A 17,052-nucleotide genomic window follows, 5' to 3' on the forward strand; every position below is an offset into this window, starting at 1 on the left:
CATTTTCTTTTTAAGGAAAAGAAGTAACTACAACTAGGAACGTGAAGAAAACAAAATGTAAGAAAATTAGATTCATGGAAGGCATTGTAAACATTTTCAAATATTTTCTCTTTTAAGTCAAATGTCCCTCATCTTTCCTTAAGAAATATTTAAAAATTTAAATAAGAAAAATCAAAATTAATCTAAAATCTTCCTATGATTCCACTATTTAAAGATAAGTCACTTTGGAGGGAAAAATCCTTTCAAACTTATATGTACATATTATATTAATTACTTTTCCGTTTCTGTGATAAAAACACCAACACCAAAAGCAATTTAAGGAAGAAGTTTATTTCAGTTTACGGTTCTCATGGGATAAAAATCAGTCATGGCAGGAAGACATGGCAGCAAGTTGCAGGCATAGTGAGAGGAGCAGGAAGCTGAGAGGTCACTCTTCAACCACAAAAAAGCAGAGGAGTGAACTGGAAATGGGACCAGGATATGAACTCTTGAAGACCACCTGTAATGAGTGTTTCTCTGTCCTGCAAGCCAGTTCTCAAACAATGACACAGAGACTTCTTAATTATGAAAGCTCGGCCTTAGCTTAGGTTTGTTTCTAGCTAGCTCTTACAACTTGAATTAACCTATTTCTATCAATCTACATGCTGCCACGTGACTGTGGCTTTTATCTCTCCTTCTGCACTTTCCTCTGTGTATGGTTGGCAACTCCTCCTTCTTCCCAGATTTCTCTCTCTGCCTTGAAGTCCCGCCTCCTGCCCAGCTATTGGCCATTCAGCATTTATTAGACCAATCACAGCAATACTTCTTCACACAGCATACAAATATCCCACAACACCCACCCCAGTGATGCTTTCCTCCAGAAACACTGTACCTTCCTGTGACCTTCCCCAAACACTAACAACAACTTGTGACAAAATGTTCAAATAAGGGAGACATTTTCATTCAATCTATCACATTCTCCTCCCTGGCTTCCACAGGGTTATGATCGTATCATAACGCAAATTGAATTTAATCCAACCTTAAAAAAAAACCCATAGTCCTTTACAATCTCAATATTTTCCAAAAACCCAAATTCTCTTCTGAGACTCAAGATAATCTCTTAAGTGTAACACCCTGTAAAACCAAAAAAAAAAAAGAAAGAAAAAGAAAAAGAAAAATGGAATTACTTACTTCCAAAATACTATGACACAAAATATACAATAACATTCCAAAAAGGATGAATGGCGGCATAATGAGAAAATACTGGATCAAAGCAAAGCTAAAACAACAGTACAAATACCAAGTCCTGTACCTTCATGTGTCGTATCTGAGATTTTAGTTTTAAAGCACTTAGATAGCTCTGCCCTTATAGCTTCTAACATATAATTTTCTCGAGAACTGCTTGCACTCCCTAAATGCTTCACAGTTCTGGCATCTCCATCTTGGTGTCTCCATTGCAAGCCAGGTTCCACTTTCACAGCTTCATACAATGGCCTCTCATGGCGTCTGCCCTCTCAGGGCCTTCATGCAGGGATGCCCATGCCACATGCTGCCTGGTCTCAGTGGGTCTCTGCAACCACAAAGGAAGAATCCATGATCTGTTGGGGATTAGCCTCAACAAAAATACCACTTGCCAGGGTAGGGGCATGGGATTTTAGAAATATTAGTAAAAAATATGAAGATGCGTGTGAAAAGAATAGAACAGAAAAACATACAATAGTACCGGGAGGGAGTTCCAGTGATACTGAAATTGCCCACATTTAATTTCCAATTGCTCAAAAGACCTTGACCCCAAAAGGTAGGAGTAATATTTAAAAAAAAAACTGCATTAACTTGAAACAAGGAATCGAACAGACCAGTTGAAGACTGTGGGCTGCATCCATAGTTAAACATTCTGTTGCTAGAACAAAACAAGTCAAGCTCACACCCTAGACCAAAACATTCTGTAGGTAAACCACCCCTGGGTGGAATCCAATGTTATCTCCTTAAGGGAACTGGAACTTAATTAGATCCTTAGGACTTTTGTTTGAGGTAGAAACATCTACAGCTCTCTTACTGGAGTACAAGGGCTGAGTATTAGCCACACCTGTTGACCACAACCTTGAGAGAGCAGAACTCTCTGCTCTGAATCTAGGTGGGACCTTTGTTTGAGATAGAAACACAATAACCTTGAAGGAATGGAGGTAAGTTCCAACTCTCTGACCTTTGGTCAACGTGGAAATAGGCTCACATTTTTGGGCCTCCACAAGGATCCTTTTACACAGGCACCCTTTGTTTCACTGAAGGAGGCCTCTCCTTACCTGTGTTAATACCTTTAACAGTTACAGCCCCATTTGCAGCACATGCTTTTGCTAGACCATTTCTACTCTTCTTTTTTTCCTCCAAATTATATATTTTGCATTTTTCTGCCCCACTTGCTAATTCATTGGGGACTTGCATATGTATTATTACTAATAACTACACCACAGATTTAAACCACCACATATGTGTAGACAGTCTTTTTTTGCCTTTTAAAACATTTTTAAAATTTTATTAACCTTCCAAACCATTAAGTCTGTTTTTTTATTAAACTTTTTAAATTTATTTTTTTGTCTTTTACATAATACATTTCCTGTCCCTTCATATCTGCCCTTTGACCTTGCAACACTCCCCCAAAATAAAATAAAATAAAATAAAAAATAAAATAAAAGAGAAAAAAGGAAAAATCTCATCATGGAAGCTGTAGTGTGTCATAGTGAGTCACACAGTAAACCTTTTTATCTTTCAAGTGTTCATTGCAGAGGGTCATTGAGTCATTGGCCTGGTTTGGTGCATCTGATTTCTGCTACACTATTGATTTTGGGCCCTCAGTGTGACTCCTCTTGGATAACCTGTTGTCCTGTGTCAGAGAAATCCTGTAGTGATATATGATTAATAAAAACTCAGAAGATCAGAAAAGCAAAACAGCCAGCCACTGGCTCTTACTTCTACTTCAGTCTGATGACAATCCTGCCTTTAAGAATCTCAGAATGAGACTGTGTCTGAAAGCTGTTTCCTACCATTTTATAATCCTCTCTAGGGCTGGGATTAAAGGGTTGCACCACTGGGATTAAAGGCATGCTCTGCCCAGTTTCTATGGCAACAAGTGTGGCTACTGGGATTAAAGATGTGTGTTACCACTGACAGATCTGTAAGGCTGACCAGTGGGGCTGTATTACTCTTTGATCTTCAGGCAAGCTTTATTTATTAAAATACAAATGAAATTCCACTACACTACAGTTTTGGCTCTGCAGGACCAGCCCCTTCATGTGATCCAGTATAACATATAGATGGGGTGGATATTGGGGCAGGTCAACTCATAGCTCTGGTTCTGGGTCTGGGTAGTTGCAGGGCATTGCCCTGGTTAGTTGAACCCTTGCAGCTTTGAGCAAGGGGAGGGGCCAGTTCTCCTGCTTTCATGCCCTCAGTGTCAGCTCTCCCACACTGACACCCTCAGGACCAGCTTTCCTATGTTGCCCAGGTGAGGTGTAAGGGCCACTCTCTCGAGTTCTGCAGCTGGTGATGGGCAAGGGACAGCTCTTCCCCTTTTATGACCTCAGGACAGCTCTCCCATCTGCTACAGGTGGTGAGGGTGGAGGTGGGATGAGAAGGGCAGATGAGGGGCAGGGCCAGATCTCCCATGCTTGCATTTTCAGAGTGGTTCACCTGTACTCTCATCAATAAGGGTCAGCTCTGCTGTGCTACCCAGGCAAGGTACAGGGGCCACTTTCCCAAGTGCTGGTATGGGGGAGGGTCAGCTCCCTTGCCCACCACAGGTGGCAAGGTAAGGGGAGAGGGCATCTTTCCCTCACTCACTACCACATGACCAACGAAGGGGTGTGGCCAGCTCTCCCTCTCTCACACCCTCAGGGCCAGCTCACTCACTCCTCTGCCAACAGGGTCAGCTCTACTGTGTCAGGTATTGGGCAAGGGGCAGGGCCTGCTCTCCCAAGTGCTGCAGCTGGTGAGGGGCCAGAGCAGATCTCCTGTTCCGATGACCTCAGGGCCAGATCTCCCACCTGCCTCAGGCATACAGCTCAGCTGCCCCTCCCCCCCCTGGCAATAGGGTAAGTTCCATTGTGCTGCCTGGAGGGGGTGCAGGGCCTGCTTTCCTGCGTGTTGCAGCTGGTAAAGGGGAGGGTTAGCTACCTTGCCAGCTGGAGGAAAGAGGGACAATGGGGAAGGGCATCTTTCCCTCACCCCAACCACCACATGAGGGAGGTGGTAGCAGCTATGCCCTTCTCATGCCCTCGGGAATGGCTGACCCTAACCCCTGACTACACGGTTAACTACTACTGTGCTGCCTAGGCAAGGAGCAGGGCCAATTTTCCCACATGCTGCAGCTAGTGAGGGGTTGGGTCAGGTCCCCCACCTGCTTCGGGTGTTGAGGGGTGAGGGGAGGAGGGCGTCTTTCTCCTACCCACGCCACCACATGGCAGACTAAAGTGGTGTGACCTGCTCTCCCCTTTTCCCACCCTTAGGGCCAGTTCACCCTTGTCCCTGTGAACAGGATCCATTCTACTGTGCTGCCCAGGAGACAGGTGTGGGACCCTCTCTCCTGAGTGTTTCAGTTGGTGAGGGCAAGCCCAGGTCTCCCTAGTGTTGTAGCCAGTGAGGGGTGGGGCCAACTCTGTACAGCCCTGTCTTTTTAGCCTTTGGTGGTATTAGTAGCCATGAACATCAACACAGACTGTGGCTGCATCAGGACCATGAACCCATACCTGGGCCCCAGCAGCAGCCCAAGCCCAGATGTCACCATGGCGACCCACCTCAGCCTGCTCCTTACTACTTTCACCTCTTGAGATATGCCTCTGTCCACGGGAAAGGAACCATCGTGCTCTCCCATTCCAGTGAGGCACAGTCCTAATTAGTCTTAACAACACAAACCTGGGATCAGATAGGAGGGTGAAAGCTGAATGATCAGAGCACAGCAGTCAGCCACTAGAGACCTCCTACCTCTACTAAATCTCAGAGTGAATGCTGACCCCTGTCTACGAATCCTAGGACTAAATGGGGAGAATCTTGTCTCTATGAATCCTGAATGGGGCACTGAGATTCTGTCTCCATGTACCTTATATTCTTGTCTTCACCTCCCGATTGTGCTGGGATCAAAGGCATGATCCTCCCAAGTGGTGGGATTAATGGTGTGAGCCTCCACCACCCTGCTCTGTCTCTCTTTTCAATTGGTTCAATCTCACGTAGCCAAGGGTAGCCTTGAACTCCTGATCTTCCTGCTTCCTCCTCCCAAGTGCTGGGAGTAAAGGTGTGTGTCACCACTGCCTGACCTCTATGGTTAACTGGTGGCTAGCTCCGCTCTCTGATCTCCAGGCAGGCTTTGTCAGAACACAAAATATCACACAACATACCACACCATACATTAACTCACCATAATAGTGCCTGTCTGCCCTACATTGGAAGGTACCGGGCAGGCAGTTGTTTTCTTTACCCCAGGGACTGTGTGTGGGTCTCTTTGTTCCTTTCAGTCCACTATGGCATTGGGCAGGAATATCATGTAGACAGTCTTAACACTTCCTCTTTTTTCTTTTTCTTTTTTAAAGCAAGGCAGGGTTTCACTGTGTGTCTCTGGCTGTCCTGGAACTCGCTCTATAGACCAGGCTGGCCTTGAATTCACAGACGTTTGCCTGCTTCTGCCTCCTTAGTGCTGGGATTAAAGATGTGTGCTGCCACCACCTGGCTCCTTTTTCCCCCAATGGACTTTTTATTGTGCCCACTAGCTTTTCTATTTTCGTGTAGTGCTGAAAACGCAACCCATGGTCACAGGCATGTTGAGCAAACACTGTAGCACTGAAGTACATTGCCAGCACAAATCTGCATGTTTATTCTCTTTTCCTTTTTCCATTTTGATGTATGTGTGCATCTGTGCATACATGTTTGCATGTATATGGGTGTGCTTGCATGGGTAGGCCCAGGGAGATGTTCAGAATCATTCACCATTTCTCTTCCACTGTCTGTGCTGAAGGAGGGTGTCTCATTTCAATGCAGAGCTTGCTGATACAGCTAGTCTTGTTAGCCAGATTGTGCTGGGGAATCCCCTGTCTCTGAGGCTGAATTTACAGGTGAGCTACTACACCCAACTGCCATTTACATGACTTCTGGCTTCACACTTTTGAGGCAAACACTTTCATGTCTTTCTGTGTTCAGGTCTGGGGCAAGTGGTCACCACAGCTGTGTTCATAATTGCAATAATCATACCGTACCTAGAGGACAGCATTTCAAAGAACTGTTCCATAGCCTCCAACGCATGTGGTCTTTCCCCGCTCCCTTCTAAGGTGTTCCCTGGGCCTTGGTGGGAGCAACATAGATGACCTATTTGGGGCTCAACACTCAACAGTTTATTGGGTTTTTGGAGATAGCACTTTGACTTTTCTCTGCTTTAGCCATTTCCTACTGCAAAGAGAGACTTCTCTGACCAGGGCTGAGGGCATCATTAGTCTATGAGCACAAATATAAATACTTACAATTCCATTTATTAAAACATCAGCATCAGATTCTTCCCTAGAGCCTGTGAGCTCCTCAGTTATAGGCTTTTGGCTAGGTTTCCAGTGTCTGGCATGCATTCCTCCCTCAGAGCAGGCCTCAGATCCAATAAGAAAGTGATTAGTGCCAGACAGTGGTGGCACACAACTTTAATCCCAGCACTTGGGAGGCAGAGGCAGGTAAAATCTCAGAGAGTTTGAGGCCAGCTTGGTCTACAAAGCGAATTCCAGGACAGCCAGGACTGTTACACAGAGAAACCCTGTCTTGAAAAACATAACAATAAAACAAAACAAAAGAAAGTGGTTGGTTACTGTAATGACTATTCTTGGTTGTCAACTTGACTAAATCTAATCTGGATCCTTTTTAAAATTTTATTTATTTATGTGCACTAGTGTTTTGCCTGCGTGTGTCTGTGTCAGGGTGTCATATCCCCAGGGACTTGAGTTATACAGTTTGTAAGCTGCCATATGGGTGCTGGGAACTGAACCCAGGTCGTCTGGAAAAGCAGCCAGTGCACTCTCTGAACAGCTGAGCCATCTGAGCCATCTCTCCAGGCTCTAATCCAGATCTTTTGAGCTACAAAAGACATGCCTTTATTCTAGATCTTTTGAGCTGAGAAAAGATATGCCTTTTATTCCAGATCTTGAGAAGAGAAGACACCTTTAATCCAGATGTAACCTGGCCCACAACTTCTGCTATATAAGGACATGGAAGAAGGAAGTTTTTGTTCTGCCTGCTTGCTCTCACCTCATTAGAATCTACTTCTTCTGGATTCTGGTATACACTGAAGACAAGCTGAGACATCCAGCCTCGTAGACTGAACAGCTACTGGATTCTTGGACTTTGTTTGATTAATTGAACCAACCACAGCCTGTAAGTCATTCTAATAGATACCGTTTCTCTCTTATAGAGATTCATTCTATAAACTCTAACTCTAGAGAACCCTAACTAATACAGTTACCACAGAACATTCTTGCCATTATTGCACCCGTGGGAGTCTCTTGCCTGGCAGGTCATACTATACTGAGGCTCCACAGCTGGGAAAGCCTGCTGATGACTTTTCTCTCCAGAAGACTGCATAGCATCTTCCAGCACTATGAATGCTAGCCTTCAGGGAGGAATCCCTCACCTTGCTTTCCCTGTGTCCTACATCTAAAGTGCGTCCACCTTTTCTTTCTGAAACAGGAAGCTAGTGCTCACCTTTACCCCTAGCCTTGATAGCCATCGAGCCTCCAAAACCTGCCTGTCTCTGTCCCTTAATGTTGGGACTACAGGAGTACATCACCATGCCCAGTTTTACATGTATACTGGGGATCTAAACTCAGGTTCTTAACGCTCATGTATCAAAATCACCGAGGCACTTCCCAAACACTTCCCTTGTACTTTTTACTGGAAGTATTTCTGCATATGTTATCTAATAAGAGACCCTTTATGTAAATACAATGCTGCTTTAAATGAACCAACTTAATCTTTTCATTCCGCTGTTTTGGTAGTTGGATAGTTTCCAGTTACTCATTTTGTAAAAATTCTAGTATAAATTTAGCATTATTGTGTTAGGATACATTATCACAAAAGAATTAACTTAAAAAAGCATGGACTTTTTTTAGGTTGGTAAATACAGATCAATTGTATTCCAAATTAGTATTGTCAGTCCACACTGTAATGTGTCAGTCAAATTATTTTACTTTTACTTACGTGTATGTGTGTCTGTGTCTGTGTGATGGGGCCCTTGGACACCAGAAGTAGGCATTGGATCTGTCATTGTGATCCTCCTGATATGGATGCTGGGAACCAAACTTGGGTCCTCTGAAAGAGTTCTCAACTGCTGAGCTATCTGTCTAGCTCCATGTGTAGCCCAGGCTGGCCTCAGACTCATAGGGATCCACTTGCCTCTGCCTTCTGAGTGTTGGGATTAAAGGCATGTGCCACTACTGCCCAACTATATTATATTTTCTTTATGCAGAGGTGGAACTTGAATAAAACTTTGTTTACTGCCACCCCTTCTCAGAAATTATTTTTTGATCTGTTTTAAGGTGAACTTTAGCTTTATTAACATTGGCAAAAATCTTCCTCCACACCTGAGATATAGATATAAATTTGGAATAAATTATATAGCTAAGTCACTTTATACAATTAGTTTGCTTGGTTAAGGAGATGGCTCTGTGGGTAAAGTGTTTGTGCTGGAGGGAATGGAGAAAGCCATGACAAAGCTCCCAGAGCTTCAGATCCATAGAGAAATGGCAAAGCCTTCCTCTGGTCCAAGTGTGGTTGCCTATAGTGTGTGAAGAAAATGCCCACCATTCCTCCTTAGATGTTTACAGCCTGAAGACTGCTCCCCTACAGAGACTGCTGCTTAGATTAGCTAAACCCGAGTCCTCGATCCAGCTGTGAACCATAAACACTTCCTCCTTATTTATCTGTCTGTAACAATTCGGCCTCCTTGTCCAGTGGATGCAATAATCCTGCTTTTCTGTCCAACTGCATACAATGAATACGCTGAGGTTCCGGAACTCAGCTGGATTCCCCAGAACCTATGTAAGAATCTGGCATTGTTAGCAATATTCCTGATCTCTGTCCATAATTGGCTAAAGCACCACTACCTCCAAATTGTGACAAAAACATGAGCCAAAAAAGGGGATGATCCTTTTTGTGTCTAGCGAAAAAATCAAGGATAATGCTCTTATAACCAAAGGGACTATTTTTTTTATATTTATTTATTTATTTATTATGTATACAATATATTGTCTGTGTGTATGCCTGCAGGCCAGAAGAGGGCACCAGACCCCATTACAGATGGTTGTGAGCCACCATGTGGTTGCTGGGAATTGAACTCAGGACCTTTGGAAGAAGAACTCAGGACCTTTGGAAGAACAGGCAATGCTCTTAACCTCTGAGCCATCTCTCCAGCCCCAAAGGGACTAATAAGAGGAAATCATTAACACATTGATTTGACCATAGTATCAAAATATGACACAGGAAGAGCCAAAGATACTGGATGAACCATCCAATCTTCTGCTTAAGTTTAATGAAGCAGGGACAGCCTTGTAGAAATGTGATTAGATTTAAAAAAAAGACCTAATGATTACACATGACGGGGGGTGGTACAGTGGGGGACAGCATCAAGGCCTGTCCAGATTCTTCTTGGTTTCATAGTTGTATTATTTCTTTCTCCTGAGTATGAAGTAGCGCCTTTTCTGGAATGGGTCACAAGGGTTAGCAATAAACACCTTTATCCACTGAGTCGTCAGTGGCTTTATTTTTAAAATACTGCACAAGGGGCGGGGGATGTTAGAGAAATGGCTCAGGAATGCTTGCTGTACAATCAAACAAGACAAGCCAGATCATTTCTTTATGGCCAGCTCTTAACACAGGAAAATAATGCAAATTAGAGCAAGCCTTTTTGCTATTACGGTTGGTTTTGCGGAAAATGGCTTCTGGTTTCTGCCACAGTTTGGGGAAAATTGTACCTAATAATTTTAGCAATAAGTTTGTTTTGTTTTATGTCACTATGTATCCCTGACTGTTCTGGAACTCAGTATGTAGAAAAGACTGGCCTCAAACTCAAGAGAGATTCCTCTGCCTCTAGCACCTAAGTGACAGGATAGAGGCATGTGCCACCATATCCTGGTTTTTTGAGACAGGGTTTTTTTGTGTAGCTCTGACTGTCCTGGAAATTGCTCCATAGACCAGAATGACCTTGAACTCACAGAGATCCGCCTGCCTCTGACTTCTGAATGCTGGGATTAAAGGTGTGTACCACTACTGCCTGGCTTCAAAAAAATTCTTCATATACATATTTTCACCTTTTAAAAGATTTATTTAAATTTTAACATCATTAAAAAAGATTCATTTATATGTATGAATGTTTTGTTACATGTATATATGTTTACCACATGCATGCCTGGTGCCCATGGAGGTTAGAAAAGGGTGTCAGATCCCCCGGAAGTGGAGTTTAGGATGGCTGATGGGAACTGGACTTGGGTCCTGTGAAAGTGTAGCAAGTGCTCTAAAGCACTGAACTCTCGCTATAACTAACCCTATATGTTCACTCTTGCTCCATGTGTGTCCTCCCTACTATGGTAACAATTCTTTGACTCTGCCACACCTGAGACTTGAAGAGAAACCCCCGGGGGGGGGGGGAGAGGGCTAATCTGATACACTCCTTTCACCACAGAATTTTCTTATACACTTAGGTTTAAAAACACACTCTAGGGGGCTGGAGAGATGGCTCAGCGGTTAAGAGCACTGATTGTTGTTTGAGAGGTCCTGAGTTCAATTCCCAGCAACCGCATGGTGGCTCACAGCCATCTATAATGAGATCTGGTGCCCTCTTCTGGGGTGTAGGTATGCATGCACGCAGAACACTGTCCATAATAAATAAATAAATAAATAAATAAATAAATAAATAAATAAATAAATAAATAAATAAATAACACACTCTACCAATATATGAGGGAAAGTATTAGGACCTTGGTATGAAACCTTTTCCTCCTTTATTCTAGTTATTCAACTAGGATGCTTTCACCTGTGGAGTAACAATATCCAACTAAAAAGGGCACATGCAGCAAGTTTAGTTATCTGATCTAAAAACAGTAGAAGGCCATAGTCCTAGGCTAAACAGTATCATCAGCCATCCAGGCTCTTTGCATCCCTACATGTAGCCATCTCAAACAATTGTTTTTGTCTACTGGCTGATGGATGCAATATTTCTCCTGTAGTTTCAGTTATATGAAATTCTTATGAAAAAACAAGGAGGAAGACTGGAATGGGGCTCACTTCATACAGTGCTTGCTTTGCATATCTCTCTGGATATCTCGCCCTCTCTCCCTCCCTCCCTCCTCCTCTCTCTCAGTCTTCCTATCTCCTGTGTGCCCATGTGCCCGTGTGTGTGTGTGTGTGTATGTATGTATGTAAGGTACGCATGTGACACAGTACAAGTACAGAGGTCAGAGGACAACACTACATGCCAGTTCTCACCTCCCCCCTTAGTAGAGACAACTGTTAGCTACTACATACAGCAGGTTATCTGGTCAGAGGGTTCAGGATTTTCCTGTTTCTTCTTCCTGTCTAGCTTTAAGAGTATTTGGGTTACTGGTGAACTGTACTGCATACATCAACTTTCCACGCATGCTGGGGACTCGAGTTCAGGTTCTCCTGCTTGCACTGCAAGTGCTTTCCCTGCTGAGCGGTTTCCCCAGCCTTGCCCTGAAAAAGTCTTGTTTTTATCAAGACAGAAAATCTTGTTCAAAGCCTCAGGGGAGAATGCTGCTAAAAAGCTCACTTGGCAAGATGGGCTACATGACTGTCCTACCTGCAGGGTTGCAAGGACAGAGAGTAGCTGGCATTTTAAATTTCTGTCACAGGAATTACATCCTGTAGAAGAGAAAAGAGAGAGACGACTTATTTTGCTATGTGTTGATCCATATTTTGACAGACTTTTACAGTTTTTTAAAAAACCTATAAATTAGATCGGTTGCACATACCTGTAATCCCAGCAGCTGGGAGGCTGAGGCAGAAGGACTACTTTTTTTGTTTTGTTTTTTGAGACAGGTTTCTCTGTAGCTTTGGAGCCTGTCCTGGAACTAGCTCTTGTAGACCAGACTGGCCTCAAACTCAGAGATCTGCCTGGCTCTGCCTCGTGAGTGCTGGGATTAAAGGCGTGTACCACCACTGCCCGGCAATCTAAATCTAGTCTTAAATCTAGCCAAGCTAGGCTACATAGGAGATACTCTCCAAACAAAATAGAACCAAACCAAACCAAAATACAACAAAACTACAATATAATATTATAAGAGTACTATAAGTTCAATGCAACTATCTCATCTGTAGATTTTCTGTTTTGAAATTTAAGAAACACAGCCCGGGACTTGGGCTAAGCACTTGCTCAGAATCCATGAGACCCCAAATCCTATCTGCAGCATCGTGCGCGCTCGCTCACACACAAGCAAATACACACACACATGCACACACACACACACACACACACACACACACACACACACACACACATGCACACACTGTATTAAGCAGGCTATGGTTCCTTGAGTGTTCTGCTACTGGTTTCAGGGTTTCAGTGAGATGATCTTTGCCAGGCCATATTCCTCGAGGCAGATTTGTCTGTGAACATATGCTGTTTCCTGGAGGTGGGGTATGGCTGTGCTAATGAAAAGAAACCAAAAAGTCTTTAATTTTCAAATGTCATCAGTGGGTGACCACTAAAATCTGGACTCAAAATATGTCACTTTACTTTCCTCTTTTTATACTTTAATATTCAGAAGAATTATATACCATTCCAAACTGAACACTGTATGCCAATCCAGTAAGAACCACAAACCAATTCAATAGGAAGTATGTCCTATTCCAAAGGCACTTGCTTGCAAGCATGAACCCGAGTTAAAACCCTAGCACGCACATAAAAAGCCGGGTGCTGCCTGGCCTGTAACCCCAGTGCTGACTGAGGTAGAGAGCTGAGAATTGCTGAGGCTTCCGGGCCTTCAATCTAGCTCCAGATTCAGTGAGAGACCCCCCCCCCCCAGGGAAAAATGAAGAAAATGATCAAGGAGGAAAGTCAATATCATCCTCCAGACCTTGTATATGCATGGATATGTGTTTCACACATATGTGCATACATACCACACACATAGAAACAAAGAGAAAATGTTGATACTGAAAACAAATCTAAAATAAAAAAAAGCAGAGATGATCATTAATGTACTTTTTCAGAAGATGTTTATAACATAATTTAGTGTTTTAGAACAGGGTCTCACTCTATAGCCTAGGCTGGCCTTGAATTTTAGATGATGCTCCTGCTCCAGCTTCTCCCATGCTAAGATTACAGGTGAGCTACTGTGCCCATCAAAGCTGGCTCTTTGTCAAAAATCATTTTGTATAAAAATATTTTAAAGAAAAATTTCGAGGCCTGAGCCAGGACCTCTGCCAATCTGGGTGTGAATCTGGGACCTCCAAGGGAATGGGCAGGAACAAAAGACCTCTGAGGGGCCAGGTGTGAGTCTGGGACCTCAGAGGGAATAGGCCTGAGCCAGGACCTCTGTGGATCCAGGCGCTGGCATGGCACATCAAAGGGAATAGGCAGGAACCAGAAACCTCTGCAGGTCCAAGGATGAGTCTGGGACTTCTGAGGGAGTAAGCCTGAGCCAGGCCCTCTGCGGTTCTGGGCACACCCGAGCCCGGGAACTCCGAGACAGTAGACTGGAGCCAGAAACCTTTGCAGGACCAACTCCAAGCCAGGGACTTCTGCAGGAGGGGATCCAGACCAGGATTTACAGAAACAGGTCAAAGTGAGTAACCTAGGCCAAAGTAGGCCTGAGGCAACAATCTCCACCTTGGGCTGGAACAAGACTGAGGCAACAAATTGCATAGGACTGGGACTGAACCAGCTACCTAGGCCAGAGTGGGCTTGAGGAAACAAGCTCCATGGGAGCAGGACCCAGGAGCCAATCCAGTCTGGGACACTGGCGGACCAGAATTGAGCCAGCAACCTGGTCCAGAGCAGACCTGAGACAGCGAACTCCACTGGAACAGGTACAGGGGAGTAACTGCTGAGTGAGTGAGCCAGAGCCAGAGACCACTGAGGGTCCGGATGTGAATCTGGGACCTTCAAGGGAGCAGACCAAAGCCAGGACTCCTGTGGGTCTGGATTTGACTTTAGGACCCCTGAGGAACTAGGCCTGAGCCAGGACCTCTGCCAGTCTAGGCGTGAATCTGGGACCTCTGAGGGAGTAGGCAGGAACCAGAGATCTCTGTGGGGCCAGGTATGAGTCTGGGACCCAGAGGGAGTAGGCCTAAGCCAGCACCTCTGTGGGTCCATCCATTGGCCTGGCACATCAAAGGGAATAGGGAGGAACCAGAAACCTCAGCGGGGCCAAGTGTGAGTCTGGGACCTCTGAGGGAATAAGCCTGAGCCAGGTCCTCTGCAGTTCTGGGCGCACCAGAGCCTGGGAACTTCGAGGCAGTAGACTGGAGCCAGAAACCTTTGCAGGACCAACTCCAAGCCAGGGACTTCTGCAGGAGGGGATCCAGACCAGGATTTACAGAAACAGGTCAAAGCCGGTAACCTAGGCCAAAGTAGACCTGAGACAGCAAACTCCAAGGGAGCAGAGCAAAGCACAGGAGCACTGAGCTATCTCCAGGAACATGGAGTAACAATCAGGGTAACTAGAACTGTGACACTCACTGTACCATGAGGAACAACCATCTGAGTTTTGGATTCACTGGCCCCCAGAAGATTATTTAACAGAATCTCAGACAGTGCCAACCACACCTATAACAGGAAAAGATGAGTAGAAAAGGTAAGAACACACACAACACCACAAAGAGCTACACAATACCAGTAAAACCTAAAGACCCTACAACAGCAAGATTTGAACAAACAAATATAGATGAAGCAGAAGGAAACAACCTAAAAAAATAACGTCAGGCAAAGAGACTGTTTAAAACTCTTAAAGAGAAAATGATATATTCCCTCAAAGCAATGGAGGAAAAGACGAACAAAAAATTGGAAGACACCAGCAAATCCCTTAAAGAAAACTAAGAAAAAGCAATCAAACATATGAAAGAAACTATTCAAGACTTTAAAACTGAAATAGAGACAATAAAGAAAACACAAGCCAAGAGAATTATAGAAACAGAAATCATGAGAAAACAATTAGGAACCACAAATACAAACAAGAACAGAAGAATACAAGAGATGGAAGAGAGAATCTCAAGCACTGAAGATACAATAGAGGAAACAGACTCATCAGTTAAAGAAAACATTAAATTTAACAAAAGCCTAACCCAAAATATCCAGTAAATATGGGACACCATGAAAAGGCCAAATCTAAAAATAATAGGTATAGAAGGAGAAGAAGTTCAACTCAAAAGAACAGAAAATATATTTAACAAAAGAAAACTTTCCCAACCTAAAGAAAGATATGCCTATGAAGATAATAAGAAGCTTACAGAACACCAAATAGACTGGATCAAAAAAAAAAAAGCCTCCCCTCACCACATAATAATCAAAACACTAAACATACAGAGTAAAGAAAGAATATTAAGAGCTGCAAAGGAGTGCTCACTTTTGCAGCACATATACTAAAATTGGAATGATACAGAGAAGATTAGCATGGCCCCTCTGCAAAGATGACATGCAAATTCGTGAAGTGTTCCATATTTTTAATCAAACACTAAAAATACCGAGTAAAGGAAGAATATTAAGAGCTACAAAGGAAAAAGGCCAAGTAACATATATAGGTAGACCTATCAGAATTACACCTGACTTCTCATTAGAGACAATGAAAGCCAGAAAGTCGTGGTCAAGCATGCAGACATTAAGAGACCACAGATGCCAGTCCAGACTACTATACACAGCAAAACTGTCAATCACCATAGAAGGACAAAACAAGATATTCCATGACAATCTAGATGCTCAGTCATGGCACAAGGACATGTGTTCAACTATGTTCATAGCAGCTTTGTTTGTCATAGCCAGAACCTGGAAACAACCTAAATGCCCCTCGACCAAAGAATGGATAAGGAAAATGTGGTACATTTACACAATGGAGTACTACACAGCAGAAAAAAATAACGTTATCTTGAATTTTGCCGGCAAATGGATGGAGCTAGAAAACATCATTTTGAGTGAGGTAACCCAGACACAGAAAGACAATTATCACATGTACTCACACATAAGTGGTTTTTAAACATAAAGCAAAGAAAACCAGTCCACATATCACAATCCCAGAGAACTTAGACAACAATGAGGACCCTCAGAGAGACTCACATAGATCTACTCTACATGGGAAATAGAAAAAAGACAAGATCTCCTGAGTTAATTGGGAGCAGGGGACCTTGGGGGAGGGTTGAAGTGGAGAGGGGAGAGGCATGGAGGAGAGCAGAGAAAAATGTGGAGCTCAATAAAAATCAATAAAAAAAGAAAAAAAAAATATTAGGACAAGTACCAAGGCATCCCTTCAAACCTTCAATTGAAGTTCAAACTTCAAAGTTTTGTTGGAATGACTTTATTATCTTTGCCTGGAAATCATTTGAGTGTAAGCTTCAAACATGCCAGTTCACTGGGAGAAAAAACTACTTTTTCTGAAGGCCTATAAATTAAACTGATAAAATATTGATAGATTAGGGCTGGCAAGACAGCTCAATGGGCAAGGGTGCTCTGTTATCCTTATTTTATGAATGATATATTTTCCTCATAATTATTCTTTGGATATTTCATAAATCTTGGTCATGTTTACCCCTCCCGTCCTCCTCTCTAATACACTCCTCTTTTCTACCCACCCAATTTTGTTTCCTCTCTCTAAAATATATAGAGTACAATTTGTGCTGCCCAAATACACTGTGTAGCAGCTTAGTTTCTCAAGTCCCATGACTCAAGTAGTCAGTATCTTCAGTAATGGGGTCTTACTTCCAAGTTCTGGAGTGTAATCAAGAGTACTGGCAACAGTCTATAATCTGCAGGGCAGGAGTCTATGGGACTTCAATGCCCAACAACTCCAAAAGAGGTAACCCATTTCTGGCAGTGGACATTTTATTTGTTAGCCA

General features: G+C 43.4%; 1 protein-coding gene and 1 non-coding gene across 3 annotated transcripts in view; one reads left to right on the plus strand and one right to left on the minus strand.

The window, feature by feature from the left end:
• Positions 1 to 1,178: 1,178 nt before the first annotated feature.
• The window catches only part of Mbtps2 (membrane bound transcription factor peptidase, site 2), a 64,538-nt gene continuing 48,664 nt past the window's right edge, over positions 1,179 to 17,052 (minus strand). Inside the window, exons 10-11 of one of the 2 annotated variants that reach the window (XM_038316612.1) lie at positions 11,807 to 11,868; positions 1,179 to 1,549 (exon numbers count right to left, since the gene is read on the minus strand). In XM_038316612.1, coding sequence (XP_038172540.1) covers positions 1,454 to 1,549; positions 11,807 to 11,868 — 158 coding nt within the window. In that variant the 3' untranslated portion in view covers positions 1,179 to 1,453. The remainder of the gene's footprint in view (positions 1,550 to 11,806; positions 11,869 to 17,052) is intronic. The other variant, XM_038316613.1, reaches the window with a different exon arrangement.
• Positions 15,565 to 15,671, plus strand: LOC119805685. The gene has a single exon (XR_005283983.1). It is a non-coding gene; the product is annotated as a U6 spliceosomal RNA (small nuclear RNA).

The sequence above is a fragment of the Arvicola amphibius genome, chromosome X (assembly GCF_903992535.2).
Source record: "Arvicola amphibius chromosome X, mArvAmp1.2, whole genome shotgun sequence".
Lineage (NCBI taxonomy): Eukaryota > Metazoa > Chordata > Mammalia > Rodentia > Cricetidae > Arvicola > Arvicola amphibius.